Here is a 22,206-nt window from a genome sequence, read left to right as displayed (position 1 = left end):
GCCTTGAGTTTATTAAAAAAATGTTTAAAAGAGGGTGGGGTGGGAGTTTAGCTTAGTGGTAGAGTGCTTGCCTAGCATGCACAAAGACTAGGGTTTAATTTCTCAGTACCACATACATAGAAAAAGAACAAAAATGGTGCTGTGGCTCAAGTGGTAGAGCTCTAACCTTGAGAAAGCCCAAGGACAGTGCCTAGGCCCTGAGTTCAAGGCCCAGGACTGGCAAAAAAAAAAAAAAAAGCTCAGTAATCAGGCCCTGAGTTCAAGCCCTAGGACTGACATGTACATGTACATATGCGCACACACACAGTTAACAATAACTAACAAATAGGACAGTATCAGCTGCAGTTGGCTGAAAGAGAAACCATGAGTTCAAAAAAAAATGTGTAAAAAGTTAGGGGAAGGACAGATGCACAAATGATACTGTATATGTTGTATGTTCATCTTCATGTTAAGTACCACAGGTATGAATGGGTCAATTCTAAAAGATTGTAAAGTAGCTTAGGTCTCTAAGGTTAACAGAGAACTGGGTTCAAGTTTCTAAGCTTCTCAAAACCTATTTTATTATGAATCACAATAGTGCCACGTAACTGCTGCCAGACTTAACTGGGAAACACTTGTAAATGTTCTTGATTTAGTCTCTTGCACTCAATAAATAAAAACTCTTTTGTGGTTAGCTGTAACTATTGAATAAATGTTTTAATTGAGCCTTAATCATGTCTACTTTATTTCAGTCAGCTGCTAGAGATGTATCTCCTTTTGTGTGAGTATTATTCTTCAGTCCAATTGGATGTCCACTTTTGAAGCAGCATCAGTGCAGATTTTGTTCTATTTTTTTTCAATAGTGTGAGTATTCAGAAGAATAAGTGGGATGCCACAAGATCCTTGAGATTCAACCAGGATGCACAAAGAGAAGATGGTAAAATTAATTGGGTGTAAACAATGTCTTTCATTTTATGAAATATGCTAAATGATGTTAAAGATCCTATCTGACATAAAGTTCCAGCTCGGCACCTGTGTGGCTCATACCTATGATCTTAGCTACTCAGAAGGCTAAGATCTGATTGAGATTTAAACAAGAGTCAAGCAGAAAAGTGCTTGAGACTCTATTCTAAACATCAAAGGAGTTGGGCTAGAGACACTGTAGTGATAAATCACCTGCCCCGAGCAAAAAAGCCAAGAAAGCATATGGAGCCTGAGTCCAAGCCCCAGTACCAACATAAAAAAAAAAAAAATAGTGCCAAATTTGCATATCCTCATAGGTACCAATCAGAGTTTCTTCACTAAACACTCCAGTAGATAATGTATTTCTTGTATGATATTGAGACCTCTCAGACTAATTTTGGCCTATTACTTTTGCTGCAAAAATGACAAAATAAAATTTAAGCACTGGAGTGAGAATGTGGCTTAGTGGTAGAATGTTTGCCTAATATACATGAAGCCCTGGGTTCAATTCCTCAGTACCACATAAACAGAAAAAGCAGAAATGACACTCTGGCTGAAGTAGTAGAGTGCTAGTCTTGAGCAAAAGAAGCTCAGGAACAGTGCCCAGGCCCTGAGTTTAAGTCCCAAGACTCGGGGAAAAACGAATTTAAGCCCTGTCTTAGTACATTTATGATTTCTTTATTAAGGCTGGCTGCTTTATGCAGAAGTTTGTTAAGCTCACAGTTAAGGTTGAAGAACATGCTACTTGACTCTGCTGAGAGACTTCTGACTACATCACAATATAGATGTCGTCATGGTGGGAGTATGTGTAAGAGAGCAAAGTCACATGATAAGACAGGAAGCAAGGACGAGTCAGAGGACAGACTTGCTCATTTTATCATGACCTATTCTTTCAGGAACTTAAAAGGATTTGAACCCCTGGTTATAAAGTTTTAAGTCTTATGCATTTACTGGGCTCTGCCACCCCAACAATAGATCATTTTATCATGACCTATTCTTTCAGGAACTTTTAACAAGATCCCAAAAGAACTACATTAATCTTTTCCAAGGATGCTGCTTCAGAAGGAAATAACCACCTTGCTCTAGTCTTTAATGTCCTTCCACCTCTCAACATAGTTCTACTGGGGACCAAGTTCCTAGCATATAAGCCTGTAGAAATATACTTAAACCATATCCATTTAACATCAGTTGTATCTTGCCACTCGCTGCCTTAGGTTCTTCACAGATCTGTAGATACAGTGTATATCTGGAAAATAACAGCAAAAGAGATTTTCATAAATCTTTATTGATTATAATATATAAGAAATACAAATTATAAATCATCCTAATGAAGAGTAATATTTACTGTTTTTTCCCTTCAGATCAGCGGCGGATGTCTGAAATTACAGGGCACCTAATCAAAATGAGATTGGGTGATCTGGACCGAGTCAAGTCAAAGGAAGCAAAAGAAGTAAGAATTGTGTACTAGTATACAATATAAATGTAAAATGTTCCTTCCTACTTCAGTTTTTCATGATGAAGAGTACAAAAATAATTTGAATACAATTTTGAAAAGACAGCTTCTATATTTTTATTATTCTGCATTAGCCATAATTCACATAAAAATTACCTATCATCTCTTATTAGCCATGGTCCACAGGTCCTCTACATCACAGGTAGTAAACTATATGATCATCCAGGGGCTTGTTGCTCATGCTGATAGTCCTAGCTACTAAGGAGAGCTTAGTATTATAGTTCAAAGCCAGCCTGGGAAGGAAAGTCTATGAAAATTGAATCCCCAATTAACAACTAGAATTCCAAAAGTGGTAGAGTGCTAACACTGAGAAAAAAAAACTGGGACAGCTCCCACAGGGGCCTGGAGTTTGGCCTAGTGGTAAAGTGCTTGCCTAGCATGCATGAAGTCCTGGGTTTGATTCCTTGGTACCACATACATAGAAAACACAAGAAGTGGCACTGTGACTTAAGGGGTAGAGCTCTAGCCTTGAGAAAGCCCAGACAGTGCTCAGGCCCTGAGTTCAAGCCCCAGAACTGGGAAAAAAAAAAAGGCCCAGTACAGACACCAAATTATACATAGCTATATATCTATATCTATATAGATATTGATATAGATATAAATATCTATAAACTATCATTATAAGAATACTTCTGGAGCCTGATGTGGCAGCTGAAGCATATAATCCTTGCTACGTGAGAAGCAGATTTCAAGGGATCATGGTTCAAGACCAGCCTGGGCATAAAAGTTTACAAGACTCCATCTCTACCAGTGTCTGGACATGGTAGCCCATGCCTGTTATCCCAGCTAGGAGAGATGCACAAGGACTGGGTCTGGGTGCAGTGGTGAGTTCCTGTCCTCTCTAGGGGTACAGTGAGGCCCAAGTAGCAGCTCACAACCCAAACCCTAAAGATCTAGGTATAAAAGGAGACCCTACCTTGAAACTAACCAATGCAAAAAAGGGCCTGAAGGCATGGCTTAAGTGTTAGAGCACCTGTCTAGTCCTGAGTTTTGGGGTTTAATCCCAAAATGAGAGAGGGGGGGAGGAGAGGGAGAGAGAGAGGGAGGGAGAGAGGGAGAGAGAGGGAGAGAGAGCACATTCCCAGTACCCCAGGTTCAGTGAATGTAGCCCATCTGCCTTCCAGCATTGCTAGTAGTAAAGATATATCCCAGACTTTGTTCTTGTTTTGCTCCAGCCATAATTTTGTAACAGTTAAATAAGCTTATTTATTTCAGAGAACTTCCATTTTCAAATTTTTAGTTTAATAAATGAATAAATTGTATATATAGAAAGAATGAACTCGGGGCCAGAAGAATGGCTAGTGGTAGAGTGCTTGCTTAGCGTACACAAAGCCCTGGGTTTGATTCCTCAGTACCACATACATAGAAAAAGCCAGACGTGGTGCTGTGGCTTAAGTGGTAGAGCCTTTAGAAAGCTCAAGGATAGTGCCCAAGCCCTGAGTTCAAGCCCCAGGACTAGCAAAAAAAAAAGAATGAACTGCTAATATATGCATCAATACAGATAAACCCTAGACATTATGCTGTGAAAGAAACAAGATTCAAAACTGTATACTTTATATATAAATTATACATAGTGTGTACGTATGTGTATATACAAAACTATAGATACAGAAGACAAATCAGTGGATGCCAGGAAATGATTTTAGAAAGGTACAAGGAAGGGGGCCGGGCGTGGTGGTTCATGTAATCCTAGCTATTCAGGAGGCTGAGATCTTAGGATCACAGTTCAAACCAACCCCAGGCACAAAAGATTGTGAAACTCTTGGACTTGGAGTTTGGCCTAGTAGTGGAATGCTTGCCTAGCACACATGAAGACCCAGGTTCAATTCCTCAGTACCACATACATAGACTGAAGTGGTGCTGAGGCTCAAGTGGTAGAGCTCTGGCCTTGAGAAAGTCCAAGGACATTGCTCAGGCTCTGAGCTCAAGACCAGGACTGGCAAAAAAAAAAAAAAAAAAAAAAAAAAAAAAAAAAAAGAATGTGAGACTTTTATCTCCAGTTAACCACTAGAAAACCAGAAGTGGTACTGTGGCTCGAGGGGTAGGGCGGTAGCCTTGCGCTGAAGAAGAGCTCAGAGACAATGCCCAGACCCAGAGTTCAAGCCCCATGACTCACAAAAAAAAAAAAAAAAAGAAAGAAAGAAAGAGGTGGGGGAAAGGAAGGTACAGGGGATTTTCCTGCTGGTGATGGAACTGATCTATGTCCACATGTGGCAATTGGTTATATCACTATATATATTGTCAGGAACTGTGTGCCAAAATGATTGATGTTACTGCGTGTAAATTATACTTCAAATTATAGCCCCAAGCTTTTTAACCAGTACTAGTACTTGAACTCAAGGCCTCACATTCTCCCTTAGCTCTTCACTCAAGACTAGCCTTCTACAATTTGATCCACAGCTCCACTTTCATTTCTTTGCTGGTTAATTGGAGATAAGAATCTCTTGGATTTGTCTACTCAGTCTTGCTTCTAACTGGAATCTCCAGATCTCAGTCTCCTGAGTAGGTAGGATTACTGGCCTGTACACCATATTTTATTTTATTTTTTGCCAGTCCTGGGGCTTGAACTCAGGACCTGAGCATCATCCTTGGGCTTTCCCCAAGACCAGCGCTCTACCACTTGAGCCACAGCACCACTTCCGGCTCTTTTCAGTGTATGCTGTACCAAAGAATAGAACCCAGAGTGTCATGCATGCTAGACAAGCAGTCTGCCACTAGGCCTAACTCCCAGCCCCTAGCCTATATTTTAAAGATCAGAATTTAAGTTTGAAAGAATACCCAGGTGATAAAGCAGTGCAGTGCTGCTGCTTCCTCCTCCTCCTCCTCCTCCTCCTCTTCCTCTTCTTTCTTTTCTTGCCAGTCCTGGGGCTTGAACTCAGGGCCTGAGCACTGTCCTTGAGCTTTATCAAGGTTAGTGCTCTACAACTTGAGCCACAGCACCACTTCTGGCCTTTTTCTGTGTATGTGGTACAGAGGAATTGAATCCAGGCTTTGTGCATAGTAGGCAAGCACTCTACCACTAGGCCATGCTCCCAGCCCCTAAAGCAGTGCTTGTATTAATTCTTTGAAGTTAATTTTGCTTCTTTATTTTATAGTTTGCAGGAGGTATTTATTCCAGGCTCGAAGCACAAATCAAAGCCTCAGTGCCTGTCAGTGCACGACAAAGCAGCTCTGAAAAAAACACAAGGTAAATCAGTAAAAAGCAATACAAAATGTCAGTGGCTTTGAAGGATATATCATAGGAATACAATAATTACATAATTTGAGTTGGGTTTCCTATTTCCATTTCAAGGAAATATAATCATCAGGGCACTAATCAGAACTGGATTTTAAATTTTGTGTGTGTGCCAGTCTTGAGGCTTGATCTCAGAGCCTGAGCATTGTCTTGGAGCTTTTGTGATCAAGGCTAGCATTCCACCACTTGAGACATAGTTCCGCTTCCAGCTTTTTGGTGGTTAATTGAAGACAAGGGTCTCACAGACTTTTCTGCCCAGGCTGGCTTTGAACAGCCATCCTCCAATCTCACCTTCCTTAGTAGCTAAGATTACAGGTATGAGCTCCTGATACCTGGTTGAATTTTAACTTAAAACGTGGGAGTTTAAGCCAGGTGTTGGTGGCTCACACATGTAATCCTAGCTACTCTGGAGGCTAAGATCTGAGGATCATGTTTCAAAGCCAGCTCTGACAGGAAAGTCTGTGAAACACTTATCTCCAATTAACCACCAGAAAATTGAAAGTGGCACTGTTGCTCAAAGTAGTAGAGAACTAGCCTTGAGCCAGAGACCTCAGGGACAGTACCCAAGCCCAGAGTTCAAGCCCTACAACTGACCAAAAAACAAAATGAGAGTTTAAAAAATCATGACTTTTCATTAAAAAAAAAAAACTGCCTTTTCAATAAAGACTCCAGCTGGGGAGTCATGCCTATAAACCTAGCTCATGCCTATAAACCTAGCTACTCAGGGGGCTGATATTTGAGGATGGCAGTTCAAAACCAGTCCCAGCACAGAAGTCCATAAGACTCTTATCTCCAATTAACCACCAAAAGACCAGAAATGGTGCTGTGGCTCAAAGTAGTAGAATGCTACCTTGAGCTGAAGCACTCAGGGATAGCGCCCAGGCCCAGAGTTCAAGCCCCACAACTGACAAAAACAAAAACTCCAAGACTCAGTCTTTGAGACAGGAGTCCACCATAAATAAAATCATGACTTTTATGAAAATTCAGAATTTTATGAAAGTATAAGGTATTTTTTCTTATTTTGTTTTTAGTTTTCTATTTATTGAGTCACCTCATTCTGAGCTAACTGTTGATAAAAATGAAAACTTCAAAGGGCTGGAGGTGACACATCTAACCTAATTGATAAAGGGCTTGCCTTTCTAACTCATGACACTGGGCTTGATCTCCGACCCATAGGTAGATAGTTTAGTATATAATGCTACATAACTTACTACATTAAGGACATACTATTATATGGTATATAGATACAATAGTAATGATGAAAGCTATAGTACAAGTGAGAATTAACAAAATACACACACTTCTGCATGTTCTTGTTCTTTATTACTTTATCTATTCATTTACAGTGGTACTTAGGATTGAACTCAGGACCTTGTGTATGCTAGACACTCTACTACTAAGCTAATCCTCATACTTAATTGCTTTTCTTTTCTTAATAAAAGTTAACTTTCTGTCTTATGTTATTTTACATCACAGATTTTCTATTAAAATTTAATATTTAGGGCCTGGAGTTTGGCCTAGTGGTAGAATGCTTGCCTAGCATGCACAAAGACCCAGGTTCAATTCCTCAGTACCACATATATAGAAAAAGCTAGAAGTGGTGCTGTGGCTCTAGTGATAAAGCTCTAGCCTTGACAAAGACCAAGGTCAATGTTCAGAACCTGAGTTCAAGCCCTAGGACTGGCAAAAAAAAGGTCTACTGATATTTCAACATTAATATTATATATCTTAATGCCTTATCCCAAAATCTAGAAAGCTAAAGGAATCTAAAGTTTTTTCATGTATTTGTGACAAAACTTGAAATAGAAGCTGTGTGTGTGTGGCTTTGTGATAGAGTGCTTGCCACGCATGCATGAAGCTCTGGTTTAATTCATCAGTATCACATACATAGCAAAAGCCAGAAGTGGTGCTGTGGCTCAAGTGATAGAGTGCTATCCTTGAACAAAAAGAAGCTCAGGGATAGTGTCCAAGCCCTGAGTTCTAGCTCCAGGACAGACCAAAACAAAAATAAAAATAAAAACAAGGCCAGAAGTTTGGCCTAGTGGTAGAGTGCTTGCCTAGCATGCATATGTAGAAAAAAGCCAGAAGTGTGCTGAGGCTCAAGTGGTAGAGCTCTAGCCTTGAGAAAGTCCAAGGACAGTGCTTAGGCCCTGAGCTGAAGCCCAGGACTCGCAAAAACAAACAAACAAAAAAAAAAAAAAACCAACACCTTGAATTAAGCTAATATCAGTGGCTCATACCTGTAACCCTAGCTACTCAGGAGGCTGAGATCTGAGGATCATAGTTCAAAGCAAACCCATCAGGAAAGTCCTTTTTTTTTTTTGCCAGTCCTGGGGCTTGAGCTCAGGGCCTGAGCACCGAGGGCTTTCTCAAAGCTTGAACTCTATTACCTGAGCCATAGCACCACATCCAGCTTTTTTTTCTATGTATGTGGTACCGAGGAATTGAACCCAGGTTGAATGCAGGTCTTTGTGCATGCTAGGCAGGCACTTTACCACCTGGCCAAACTCTTGGCCAAGACTAAAATTTTTATCTCCACTAAACTACCAAAAAGCCCAAAGTAGAATTGTAGCTCAAGTGGTAGTGCACTAGCCTTATGCAAAAGAAGCTCAGGGACAATACTCAGGTCCTGAGTTCAAGCCCTTGGAACAACATACATACCCAACACCCTTGAACTATACTGATACCATGATTTTTGTAGTTTTTTTTTTTCTCACTTAATTCAAATGTTCATTTGACTTAGTGAAAAGGCATTAATGTGTTTCTTTATATTGGTCTAGATCCATTGTTTATAATATACATACTATATTATCTTTCAAAAATTAAAAAGTAGCTGAGTGCTAGTGGTTTATGCCTGTAATCTTAGTTACCCAAGAGACTGAGATCTGAGGATCATGGTTCAAAGCTAGCACTGGCATCAAAGTCCATTAAACTCTTGTCTCCAATTAACCACAAGAAAACCAGAAGTGTTGCTGTGGCTCAGAGCAGTAGAGTGCTAGCCTTGAGCTGAAGCATTCAGGGACAGTGCCCAGGCCCAGCGTTTAAGCCATAAATCCACAAAATGATGATGATGATGATGATGATGATGATGATGATGATGATAAATTAAAAAGCAGGCCAGAACACCAGTGACTCACACCTATAGACCTATCTACTCAGGAGACTGAGGTCTGACACTTGTGATTCAAAATTCTGTGAGACTCTTTCCTCCAATTAACCACCAAAATGCCAGAAGTAGACTGCAGCTCAAGTGGTAGAGAAAGCACTAGTCTTGATGACAAAAGCTCAGAAACAGTGCCCTGGCCTTGAGTTCAAGCTCCAGGACTGGCAGGGCACACGTGTACACACGTGTGTATACATACACACAATTAAAAATCTGAATTACAAAGTACATTTCTCTCCAAGAGTTTTAGAAAATGGATTTTCAAGCCACATGATGTTTCATTAACTTTTGATATTATCAAGAAAAACAATCAAAAGCAGCACCAATTCCTGTTGTTCTAAATGCAAGTCTGACCTTCTTTTCTGTTTAAAAAAATCTAGATCTAAAAGTCGTTTTTGTCAAGGGCGTCCTGCATAAAGCACCTTAAAATATAGAAAGACCGAGGCACACTCCCGGATACCTGAAATTGCTCACTTCTTGAAGATCTTCAGAACGATGGCTTCTAGATATCTTATTTATTAGTTGTCCTTGCAAGGCACATAAATCTTAATTTTAAAAGAGACATACGAGGTTTTATGAAAATCTCAATATAAATATGAAACTTCTTAAATCTAATTTTCTTTAGGAATGATTCTAGGCTATGTAGTATACAATCATTAATAGATTTTCCATAGTTAAGATTCCTGATATTTGTTAGCCTTTATTTATTTGAAAGAAAGGAAACCTACATTATTAAGTGACCAATTTATTTTAATACCTTAAGAAAGTAGGGGAATACAACTGGTAGTGTTACTGTGCATGTGCACTGATTGTGTGTATTTGGGGCTGTATCTTAGGTATAATGTCAAGAATTGCAATTTGTGATGAAATCTCCAGTGATGCTCTATTAAATCCACATGTGTGTTAAGAAGTGACAGATCTCAAGACTGCATTAAATAAATAAAGTTCCAGGGTGAGGTATTTCAACACTGTGTTGTACAGAGGGTTGTTTTTAGCATTATTCCATGGAAAAATACAATGTTAATCCAGCCTTTATTTCATTCAGTTTTTTGTGCTTATCTATTGGTTATCTGAGCTGGTAATTGCTGATGAATTACCTCTTTTCTGTGAGGCTAGGGCCATTACGGATTTGTTTCACTAATTGTTGATAGTCTTAAAACAGTGAAACATTTCACTGTGTGAGCTACCATGCAGTTCTCAAGGTTCCAAGACCCATCCATACATCTGTAGCTATTCAAGTAGCCCCTTAAAATGGTGGTTTGCTAGTTACCTTTGAGCTGGTCCCAAAAATATCCCAAATACATCTGCTGAATAATGACTTTCATATATTCAAGAAAAATCAAAGTAAGGTTTAAGTTTTTTAACCAAGCAGAAAGAGTACTCACTGAAAATTTGTTCAAATCCATACGAAATAATAAATTATGTGTTTGGAAATTGCTCATATAGAAGTCTGTTATGTGAATAATTTGAAGATATTTCACAAACACGAGATGTTTGTGACAGAACATCAATTTGTTTTTAGATGTTCAACTATTACACTCAGTTTATACATACAGAAATCATTATTTTTGTGAATATTTTAGTTGCTAGATGAAGCTAGATGTTAGTGATTTTATAAGTTTTGAACTTCTGTTTGGAAAGTTTGTTTATATAGTCATATTTGTTTAAGTTGATTGATATATTGGAAATAGGTTATGTTGTATTTATTTTCATAAGAAAATGTTTTGTAATTCATGATATGTAAACCCCTGTTAAAATACCAAGTGGTGTTTTTGTTTTTGCTTTATTCCCTGATAAAAGGATTTGGATTTGTGTGTGTAAACTATGCTGTGATGGTCACAACAAGAAGAGGACAATATGTTCTTTTGATTATTAACTATGATATATTGTAGATTGTTTCTCCCTAGAAAAAAATGTACCACTGAATTAATTTTTACAAACCCAAATTAATCCAAATTTTTTTCAGACTCTTCATTTTCTTTTTGTCTGTCTATAATACATGGCAAAGGTACCTCCAAAGCTTTACTCAAACTCTTAATAACAGTTGTTTTGCCAAATACTTTAAAGTAAAAACCTTATGTTAATTCTGAATCCACATTTCTTTATTTGAAATAAATGGTAATGATAAGAAGTTACTGGGAAAGTTCTTTGATTTGAATTCTCTCTTCTCAGAAAAAGTCTAGATTACCGATCTTTAACCCACTTTTCAAAGGTATCACATCATTTTTTAGAGAAGCATTTTCATGAACAAATAGTTGTGTTACAAGGTGAAATTTTAAGTTTTAAGATTATCTTAGGGCTTCAGGCAAAGCTTGGGTAGTAGAGTATTTGTGTAGCAAACACTGGACTCTGAGTTAAACCCCAGTGCCACCAACAAACAAACAAAATGATAGAGCTTTGTAGTATATCTTTAAAATCCAGCCAAGGCTCATGAAGTTCATGTGTTCAAGGCCATCCTGGGCTACATAACAAAACTCAATATTATACAGTTTTTTCTGAGTAAATATTCACTATCTTCATATGGCTTTTTAGATTGAACAAGGCCACATGTTTGTTAGGTAGGCAGGCCATTCCCCTAGCCCTTTTTACTCTGGTTATTTTTAAGATAGGATCTCATTTTTTGCTGGGGCTGGCCGAACTGTGATCTTCCTGGTTATATTTCCTGCCATAGCTGAGATGGCAGACATGCACTACCACTCCAGTTTTTTTTGTTTGTTTGTTTTTGTTTTTTGGGGGTTTTTTTGGTGGCAGTCCTGGGCTTGAGCTCAGGGCCTGAGCACTGTCCTTGGACTTTCTCAAGGCTAGCACTCTACCACTTGAGCCTCAGCACCACTTAATGGCATTTTTCTATTTATGTGGTACTGAGGAATTGAACCTGGGTCTTTATGAATGCTAGGCAAACACTACCACTAGGCCAAACTCCCTGCCCCCCACTCCAGTTTGTATTGTTGAGTTAGAGTGCCACAAACTTCCTGCCTGGGCTCACATAATTTTTAGCTGTTTAGCAATTATTATGTACCCCCCAGAAAAAAAAGGCACCAGGAAACCTTGCCAGTCCAATTCTAAAAGCTAACTCTCTTCCTTGAAAACTGAGCTACTAGGTAATATGATACAGGTATATTATTATTCCCACGCTTAGAGAATTAGGGGGGCTTAAGGGAATGAATAGATCTAAATAACTAGCACATTATTTTCTGGCTTACAGTAAGCCCACAATAAATGCCATCTATTCTTGTTGCATTACTGTTGTATATTTGGAAGGTAGCCCTAAATTCTTTTAAGATGAATGCTTTGATAACCCTCTCGATTTTAAGATGCAACTATTAAAACTATGGCTTGAGGGCTGGGAGTTTGGCCTAGTGGTTAAGGTGCTTGCCTAGCATGCATAAAGACCCGGGTTCAATTCCTCAGTACCACATACATAGAAAAAAGCCGGGAGTGGTGCTGAGGCTCAAGTGGTAGAGCTCTAGCCTTGAGAAAGTCCAAGGACAGTGCTCAGGCCCTGAGCTCAAGCCCAGGACTGGCAAAAAAAAAAACAAAAAAACTATGGCTTGAGTTTTAAAGGGGGAGGGGGCAAAGATTTTGTACTTGGCCTTTCTATTGGCCCACCTGAATATCCTGTTAGTTTTTTCATAGTATATTTCCTCTTAGCATTTTTTATCCATTAACCCCTACACTCATATTCTACTATAAAATCCCCCTTATCCATGCAGCATTAATGGGTCCCAATCTCTCTCCACTTCAACAGCCCATTGCAATGCTCTCTGTTCCTATCATGATGGTTCTGATATTGTCTTCTTTGCTATTCTTTAACAAGTGTCACTGAATAATTTTAACTGTGTGTGTTGTGGGAGGGAGGGTTAAGGAAGATGCTGGAGGGGCCAGGAGTTTGGCCTAGTGGTAGAGTGCTTGCCTAGCATGCACAAAGACCTGGATTTGATTCCTTAGTACTACATACATAGAAAAAGCAAGGAGTGGTGCTGTGGCTCAAGTGGTAGGGTTCCAGCCTCGAGAAAAAAACATAAACAACCCAAGGGTAGTACTCAGGCCCTACGCTCAAGTCCAAGACTGGCAAAAAAAAAAAAAAAAAGGTGCTGGAAGCCAGGCACCAGAGACTCATGCCTGTAATCCTAGTTACTCAGGAGGCTGTGATGTGGTGGAAGTTCAAGCCTGCATAGATAAATCTTTGAGACTCATATAAAAACCTAACATGGAGGTATGGCTCACACGGTCGAACCAGTGTTAAGCAAAAAAGTGAGAGTGGGGGGACCAGGAGTTTGGCCTAGTGGTAGAGTGCTTGTCTAGCATGCACGAAGACCTAGGTTTGATTCCTTAGTACTACATACATAGAATAAGCCAGAAGTGGCACTGTGGCTCAAGTGGTAGAGCTCTAGCCTTGGGAAAGCCCAAGGACTGGCAAAAAAAAAAAAAAAAAAAAAGTGAGAGTGCCCTAGCACTGAGTTCAGGAGTCAATACTAGCACAAAAGAGGAAAGAAGGGATTCAGAGGGAGAAGAGAGGAAAACAATACCTTACCCTTGTAGAAAGTCAGTCAGTGGTTCCTGTGAGTGTATATGGAACTATAAAGGAGGAAAGCTCGTCCCCAGGAACTAATTTTGCTCAGTGATATCAATCAGTATTGATACTTCTCTGCTAGTGGTTCTGGAGTTGGACCTACGGTCAGGCTATGTTAAAGGTCACCAGGTTTATTTTTGGGGTTTTGGGGGGTTTTTGTTTTTTGTTTTGTTTTGTTTTGTTTTTTGCCAGTCCTGGACCTTGAACTCAGGGCCTGAGCACTGTCCTTGGGCTTTCTCAAGGCTAGTGCTCTACCATTGGAGCCATAACATTTCCAGCCTTTTTCTGTATATGTGGTATGGAGAAATCAAACCTGGGTCTTCGTACATGCTAGGCAAGAATTCTTACCAGAACAGTTTAAAGCCACACTGCTTTATGAGATGATAACCATTTTTTTTTTTGCCAGTTCTGGGGCTTCTTTTGCTCAAAGTTAGCACTCTACCTACCACTTAAGCTACAGCACCACTTCTGGCTTTTTCTATTTATATGGTCCAGAGAATGGTATGATCAACTTTAAATGGCTGATGCTAAACTTCAGCTAGAAATTCAATCAAATGGTTGCATAGATGAGACAGCATGGATCTGACACTTGAGCACTACCATTAGGTGGCACTCAAAGAGCAAGGAAATCACAAGTGAGATTAAATTGCACTAAAAGCTTTCAGCACCTTTATCAACCTCTGCCAGTTGTATGTTCATGTTGACCGTAGAGAAAGAATATTGGGGAAAGAGCTGACAAGAGAAATAATAGATAAAATACATAGAAAATCCTAGACAAAAATAAGAAAAGCAAGAGGGAAAAGAACAAGGAAGATCACTTAAAAGGTGGAAATTGAGGGGCCCGGAGTTTGGCCTAGTGGTAGAGTGCTTGCCTAGCATGCACGAAGACGGGGGTTCAATTCCTTGGTACCACATACTTATAAAAAGCCAGAAGTGGTGCTGAGGCTCAAATGGTAGAGTTCCAGCCTTGAGAAAAATCCAAGGACGGTGCTCAGTCCCTGAGCTCAAGCCCAGGACTGGCAAAAAAAAAAAAAAAAAACATGAAAATTGAATCTGATATTCTTTGAGCAGCAAAATTATCTTATTTTCAGATTTATGACTTGGTGTATTCATTCCATGGGTTCTATAAGCATTCAGAATCTTTAATTCTGATAAGCTGAGGAGAAAAAAGTTTAAAATGGTTTTAACAAATCAAAATAAGTCAATGCAAATTCTTTTAGTCATTTCCTATTGGCTAAACTGACCCTGTCCTCACTGCAGGCCTATATTGGCCTCCTGCCCTCAGTCTTTTTGTCTAGGTGAACAAAGACACAAAGATATGGTATAGCACTGGACAGATTTGCACCTGTATATTAATAAGATTATTTCAGACATGGAATGGGAGATAAAATTATAGATGACTTTTCTTTTTCAGTTAACTTGCCTATATTTTATTTTTAATTATTATGAAATATTTCCAGTAGGGAGAAAAGTATAGAGGATAATACAATAAAATTTCAGGAACCTAACATCCAACATATTAGCATTAATTTTTTTAATAAGAAATGAAGCATTGTAAATAAACCTGCTTTATCACAGAAAATCCTTCATCCTTCTCTTCCTTTCTCAGAGAGAATCATTTCATTGAGTTTGGTATTTTACATAACTGTACTTTCTTAAACTTTTACATATGTTAAATGTCTACATATTTTGTGTCCTTGTGTGATGCCATTTATAATTGCTATAACATGTCCAAATTAACTCAAAATGATCAAAAATAAATGTAAGATTTTAAAACATGTAAGTCTTGAGAAAAAAAAAAGGTAAGGGAAAAGCATGATAATGGATTTGTCAGTAATTTCTTGGATATGACACCAAAGAAAAACAATAAAAAATAGACATTGGAATTCATGAAAAATTTAAACATTTGTATATCAAAAGACAGAATCAGGGGCCAGGAGTTTGGCCTAGTGGTTGAGTGCTTGCTTAGCATGCACGATGACCGGGGTTCGATTCCTCGGTACCATATACATAGAAAAAAGGTAGAAGTGAGGCTCAAGTGGTAGAGCTCTAGCCTTGAGAAAGTCTAAGGACAGTGCTCAAGCCCTGAGCTCAAGCCCAGGACTGGCAAAAAAAAAAAAAAAAAAAAAAAAAAGAATCAACATATTACAAAAGCAATCCATAAAATGAGAGAAAATATTTGCAAAATTTGAATTTGATATGGGATTCCACTCAGGAAAATGACACCTAAAACAACAAACAACAAAAATGGCAAAATAAGCAACAGCATTGAAAAATGGACAAAAGGCTTGCTATATATCTGGAGGCTTGAGCCTGTAATCCTAACTACTCAGGTGGCTGAGATCTGATGATCAAGACTCAAAGCCAGCCTGAGGAGTAAAATCCAAGAAATTCTTACCTCCAATTAATCAGCAGAAAGCCAGAAGTGGAGCTTTTGCTCAAGTGGTAGAGTGCTAACCCTGAGCAGAAACAGAGCTCAAGACCCTGCGTTTAAGCTTTAGTACCAACACACACACACATGTGCATGTACAATTTACTATGGTCTGAAAACCTGTGTCTTCCATGTTCCAAATTAATGTGTTAAGCCTAATCATCAAGTTAATAGTTCTAGGTGACACACTAGGGGTTGAGACAATGCTTTCCTTAATCAAAACAGAGTTTAAATTTTGTAAGATCAAGAGTTCTGTGAATGTCTGGTAGTATTGGCTGTACAACAATATGTGAATGTACTCACACCAGTGTGCATAAGATGGTAACATTTGTATTATGTATGTTTTTATTAAGTAGGTTAAGGGGTTACAGTTCCATAAATCAGGTGATGAGTATAATGCTTCTTGATCCATGTCACTCCTCTCTCTCCCTCCTACCCTCAAGTTACATAGTTTATGTTTTACATAATGTACATAGAATGTAATGGCCACATTTGCTCACTTTCTCCTTTCATTCCTGTTTATCTGGTTTTTAACTGCTGTTAAAAAAGCCAGAAACAGGGCCGGGAGTTTGGCCTAGTGGTAGAGTGCTTGCCTAGCAAGCACAAAGATCTGGGTTCGATTCTTCAGTACCACATACATAGAAAAAAGCTGGAAGTGGTGCTGTGGCTCAAGGGTAGAGCTCTAGCCTTGAGAAAGTCCAAGGACAGTGCTCAGGCACCACAACTGGCCAAACCAAAAAAAAAAAATCAGAAACAGGTAGGGGGTGGGGGAGGGAGAAGGGGACAAAAACATGAGAAGGGGTATCAATGTGTGAGAAGTACTGCACCTTCCATCTGGCGAATAAAATAAAACGGTAACCACTCTACACATTAAAATAAAAATCAGAAACAAAGTAGCACAAATTTGGGATTTGGTTCCATATATTTTGCCATGATAAAAATATAGTAAGAGTGCATACGATGTGGTTCCAATTAGTGAAATTCCCTCCCTGTGGAAACGTTCCCTGGAAAATCTCCTTCTGCCACGGCTTGGAAGGCCGGGTGAGGAGACTCTTACAGTACAAGACGGCGGCCCTGCAACAGTGCAGAAGGGTGGGGCCTGAGGGGACGGGGGCACCGCACCGACCACCTCGAGCTCCAGTAGAAAAATGCCAGGGAGCCGTTTTGGGGAGCATGCGCAACACGGTCTTTAAAGCCGCGGCAGCTCGTTTCCTTTTGGAGAAATGAAGTGCGGACTGGAGCATGCGCGAGACCTTCAGGTTAGGAACAAGGTGACACGCGCAGCTCTTCGGAACATGCGCACACTAGCCTCTCTGCAGGAATCGGGTGTGCCTGCGCATGCGCAGACAGGCTCTGCGGCGGGAAGGAGCGGCGGGGCGTAGTCACTCAGCCTGGGAGGTTCGCGCTCCCTTGAGCAAGGCTGAGACGTTCCTTTGTGTCACAGGGGTTCATGACAGCTTCCCCCATCCCCCACCCCGTCAATATTTTTTTTCCAAATACAAATATGTTAAACATTTATTATGGAATATTTAACCAGGCACAACCCATAAAAATAAGACAAAGGGCTAGGGAACAAAGACTTAGCGGAAAGACACAAAATGATAGTTTCCATTTAAACAAAGCAAATTACTTTAATATGAGAACTACGCTGAAATACTTCTCTTATTTTCTCTCAGTGAGGTTAACAAAAAAAAAAGTAAAGGCAACAGGGCTGTTACAATGCCGTAGGAAAGCAGAATTTCACCATGATTATCCTAAGTATCCTGCAGCCCCGCACCGGTGGGTCACACTTAATGATCTCTACTCACGAGGCTGAGCTCTGAGGATCAAGGTTCAAAGCCAGGCCAGACAGGAAAGTCTGTGAGATTCATCTCCAACTAGCAAACAAAAATCCAGATTAGGAGCATTTCCCTTTAATCCAGTGGTCCCATTTTGGGAAATTATATTCCCTACAGATATACTTGTTAACATTTGATATGGGGTGTTTTTATTGGGTTTATAACAAAAGCTTAGAAGCTAAAGTACTCAGCAAAGGACTGGTTTTTATATACAGAGGTGCATGGAGCATTATCTAGCTAGTTCCCTACATTTTCCAGTGAATAGATCTTCAGGATATCACACTAAGTGAAAAGTACAGAATACTTTACAACAGATAGATGAGAGTGTATGATCCTTCCACATAAATTCTTAAAGTCTATATAAACATTTCCTGTGGGATGGAAGGAAGGAAGAGATGGTATCACATTCTCAATGTATGCCTCAATATATGTATTGTGTTGCTTTTTTAATTGCATAAATCATTTATTAAAAATAAGCTGTAGAGCTTGGTGCCAAATAATACTAGCTTGGTGCCTATAATCCTAGCTACTCAAGAAGCTGAGATCTGAAGATGAGGGTTTGAAGCCAACCCAAACAGGAAAATCCAAGAAACTCATCTACAATTAGCTAACAAAAATAAAAGCTAGAAGTAGAGTTGTGGTTCAAATGCACTAGTCTTGAGAAATACAATAAGAAGTGGGGGGAGGCTGGGAATGTATCTTAGTGGTAAAATGCCTGCCTAGCCTGCTTGAAGCCTTAGGTTCTATTCCTCACATAAACAGAAAAGTGGCATTCTGGCTCAAGTGGTTGAGAACTAGCCTTGAGCAAAAGAAGCTCAGGGCCAGTGCCCAGATCCTGAGTTCAAGCTCCAGGACTGATTTTTTTTAAAGCTCAGGGACAACGAATAAATAAGTAAATATGTAAATTGGTGACAGGTGGCTTACATCTGTAATCCTAGCTATTTAAGGAGGCTGAGAGCTGAGGACCTTGGTTCAAGATCTGCTAAGACAGAAAAATCCCTAGATTCTATCTCTAATTAACTAACAAAAGCATCAGATTGAAGGTGTGGCAAGTATTTTAAAATTTTACTCACGTATATTATTCAGAAAAGTGACATGCTAATACAGATTAAGGTGCACAAACATGACATCAATCCTTTTAAAACCCCATTTAAGAAATATTAACATGTAAGTAAAGTAAGCCAGACTCAAAGGAACATAAGCTCAACGGTTTCCCTCATTTGTCATAATCAGTAGAAACCCTGGGCTCTCCTAGCACAGATTTACAATAGAACAAAACCTAGATACATAAGGCCATATAGTATGAGGCTAAATGAAAGGACCTCGAGGATATAGAAACAAAAGCCATATAATGAGTGATTGTTGCCCTCAATGTGCTATGTTATCTCTCATCTCTTTTGCTGTCCCTTGGTTATCTCATATTGTTACAGTATTTCACCTTATCTGATGTATTGTATGTATGTGTATTTGGTTATTTGAAATATGATAGGGAAGGGGGGAAAACAAGATGAGGGGCTGAGGGGCTGGGGTGGGGGGAGGGAAATGGGGACCATGACATGAGAAAGGGTTGAAGTAATGCACCTTCTGTCTGGTGAATATAATGTAACCCTTCTATTAATTACAATAAAAATATGTGAAAAAAATATTAATATGGATGACGTTTCCATGTGTGGTAGTTCTTTGGATACACTATTGTGGGAAAGTGCCTGTTGAACGCCTTTGTCCTTTTTTTTTTGCCAGTCCTGGGCTTGAGCTCAGGGCCTGAGCACTGTCCTTGGACTTTCTCAAGGCTAGAGCTCTACCACTTGAACCTCAGCACCACTTCTGGCTTTTTCTATGTATGTGGTACCGAGGAATCGAACCCAGGTCTCCATGAATGCTAGGCAAGCACTCTACCACTAGGCCAAACTCCCAGCCCCTCCTTTGTCTTTTTTTTTTCGTCTTTTAAAAAAAAATTGATTGAGGTAATGTATAGGGGGGTTACAATTACCTTCGTCAGGTAGTGGGCACATTGCTTCTAACACATTAATACCCCTTCTTATGGTTTTGTCCTAATTTCCATCCTCCCCCTCACCCCTTCAGCTTTCATCTGTTTGGGGGCTGGCAACTTAGTAGTACAGCACTTGTCCACAGGATGTTTAATTGCCCAGCCACATACAATCATCTACTTTTTACTGTAAAGGAAATTAGTTTTAAACTTCCTTTAAATGTAGGATAAATTTAAAAATTCAGGAAAACATTATCTTTCCTCCTAGGCTAGTTTCCAATCATGATCCTTAGATCTAAGCCTCTTATAGGATTACAGAGTCTCAGCCACCAGCACCCCGCTCAAAGGAACATTTAAAATGGACAGTTACTACCTGAGTGTTGTTTGACTCCACAAAATTCAGAAGACACTAATGGACAGACAGCCAATCTGTCCTCATGGTACCCTGAGTGAAGACAAGCCACTTTTGTATATGATGGACCAAAATCCCACTGCCTAGTCTCCAAGCATCCTTTGCCCTTTTTAAAAATTATTTTTTGTCATCGCAGGGCTTGAACTCTGGGCGTGGGCGCTGTCCCTGAGCTCTCCAGCTCAAGAGTAGCTCATGTCTGTAATCCTAGCTACTCAGGAGGCTGAGATCTGAGGATCTGGGTTCAAAGCCAACTCGTACACTAATGACAGTGAGACTCTTACCTCCAATTAACCACTAGAAAACCAGAAGTGGTGCTGTGGCTCAAGAGGTAGGGCAGTAGCCTTGAACTGAAGAGCTCAGGGACAATGCCCAGGCCCAAAGTTCAATCCCCATGATACGGGGGGGGGGGGGGGGGGGGGGAAGAGTAGCTTTCTTCCACTTGAACCACAGGGCAACTTCTGGTTTTCTTGGGATTAATTGGAGATAAGAATCTCCTGGACTTTTGGTGTCCAGACTGGTGTTGAACTATGATCCTCAGATCTCAGTGTCCTGAGTAGCTAGGGTTACAGACCTGAGCCACCAGTGCCTGGCTGTCCATTTTTTAAATTGGGTTTTGTTTATCTTGTTGGAGTTCTTTATATATTGTGAGAACTATGAGAACCATAATTGAATTTTTACTTTCATGAAATGTTTGGATTTATAGTTCTTAATATTCTTTCTTTTTTTTTTCTTAAGTCCTGGGTCTTGAACTTGACACCTGAGGGCAGTCTCTAACCTCTTTTTGCTAACGTTTAGATCTCAGCCTCCTGAGTAGCTAGGACTACAGGCATGAGCCATCAGCATCCAACTTTAGGTCGTAATTTTCATATGGCCCAATTACCAAGTTTTTAATGATATTTTATAAGCCTTATTTAAACAATCTTCTGTTAAAATGTATTTATTGAGTTCTTAATTTTTGCTACTGTATTTTGTGTTTTTTTTTAAATTTTCATTTCTTTCTTTTTTCTTGTTTTTTCTTTTCTTTTTTTTTTTTTTTGCTGGTCATATGTCACTGCCTCAAATAGCTGCAAGCAGAGGTCTTTTATTTCTCTCTCCTTTCATCTGTCTCTGCCTTTTCTCCTTCTCTCTTCCCTCTTCTCTCTGCCTTTCTCCTTTCTCCCTTCTCCTTATCTCTTCCCCAGAAATCCCACACTGTTTATATCCTTAAGCAGCCAATCACAGTAAAGGTCCTCTGCAAAGCAGCAAACAATCCTGGAAGAAATCTAGCGATCCACTCTATCCACAAGCATGGAAGAAACAAATCAACAAATGCAAAGAAACTTCCTGGTCAGCAAGTACTGACTCATTAGCGAGCTGCCAGGCGCCATCTGATCATCTTACTTCCTCAGGAGGCTGAAAGCAATGTCTCCAACAGTCATAGGGCTTGAACTATAGGCCTGGGCACTGTCCCTGAGCTCTTCAGCTTAAGGCTACCACCCTACCCTTGAGCCAAGCCCCACTTACTGTTTTGTTGAGGTTAATTGGAGATACAGTGCCCGGGCTGGCTTTGAACCTTGATCCTCAGATCTCAGCCTCCTGAGTAGCTAGGATTACAGGCATGAGCCACCACACTAAATTTTCATTTCTTTATCATAATAATCACAATTGTTTTTATTCTGGGATGGTATAAATATATGAAGCCATTTTTTTCCTGCATTTTCCCACCAAAATTTCCATGTGTTGCTTTGTGCAGATCTGCTCCTGATCTTGGTCCTAAATTGTAACTTCGCTGCAACAAGACTCCACACCTGAGAGTAGGGGCTGGAGGAATGGCATGAGGAGTAACGTGCTGCTTTGCAAGTTCAATTGCCCTGAGTTCAATTCTAAGTACTTGTAATACAACAAAAACAAGAACGAAACCTGAAAGTAAATACCTAGAACCCTTGCAATACAACTTTTCCTGTCTTTTACTTAAAGTAGTGGTCCTTGATAGAACAGGGTAAAAGCTTATTCCTGTGCTTGATCATTAGAGAAGTCCTGCCATATGTCGTTCTTAACACCCTGAAGGTATTTATTTAGATCAGGGACTATGAGTGCAGCAGGTGTGAAAAGAATGTAAGCTAAATATTAAAG

The 22,206-nt window shown here is 39.7% G+C and overlaps 1 protein-coding gene across 5 annotated transcripts in view; it reads left to right on the top strand.

The window, feature by feature from the left end:
• The window catches only part of Sanbr (SANT and BTB domain regulator of CSR), a 59,682-nt gene extending 37,712 nt beyond the window's left edge, over positions 1-21,970 (top strand). For 3 of the 5 annotated variants that reach the window (XM_090336858.1, XM_090336861.1, XM_090336860.1), the window contains exons 18-22: positions 732-760; positions 843-916; positions 2,304-2,392; positions 5,551-5,642; positions 9,234-10,978. In XM_090336858.1, coding sequence (XP_090192984.1) covers positions 732-760; positions 843-916; positions 2,304-2,392; positions 5,551-5,642; positions 9,234-9,270 — 321 coding nt within the window. In that variant the 3' untranslated portion in view covers positions 9,271-10,978. Of the gene's footprint in view, positions 1-731; positions 761-842; positions 917-2,303; positions 2,393-5,550; positions 5,643-9,233; positions 10,979-21,826 lie in introns of those variants that run through there. The other 2 variants (XM_090336862.1, XM_090336863.1) reach the window with 2 other exon arrangements.
• The last annotated feature ends 236 nt before the right edge of the window (positions 21,971-22,206 follow it).

Source organism: Megascapheus bottae, chromosome 7 (genome assembly GCF_031878675.1).
Source record: "Megascapheus bottae isolate mThoBot1 chromosome 7, mThoBot2.hap1, whole genome shotgun sequence".
In the NCBI taxonomy this organism is placed as follows: Eukaryota; Metazoa; Chordata; class Mammalia; order Rodentia; family Geomyidae; genus Megascapheus; species Megascapheus bottae.
Note: the sequence above shows the minus strand (reverse complement) of the source record. Positions and strands in the feature narration are given on the sequence as shown.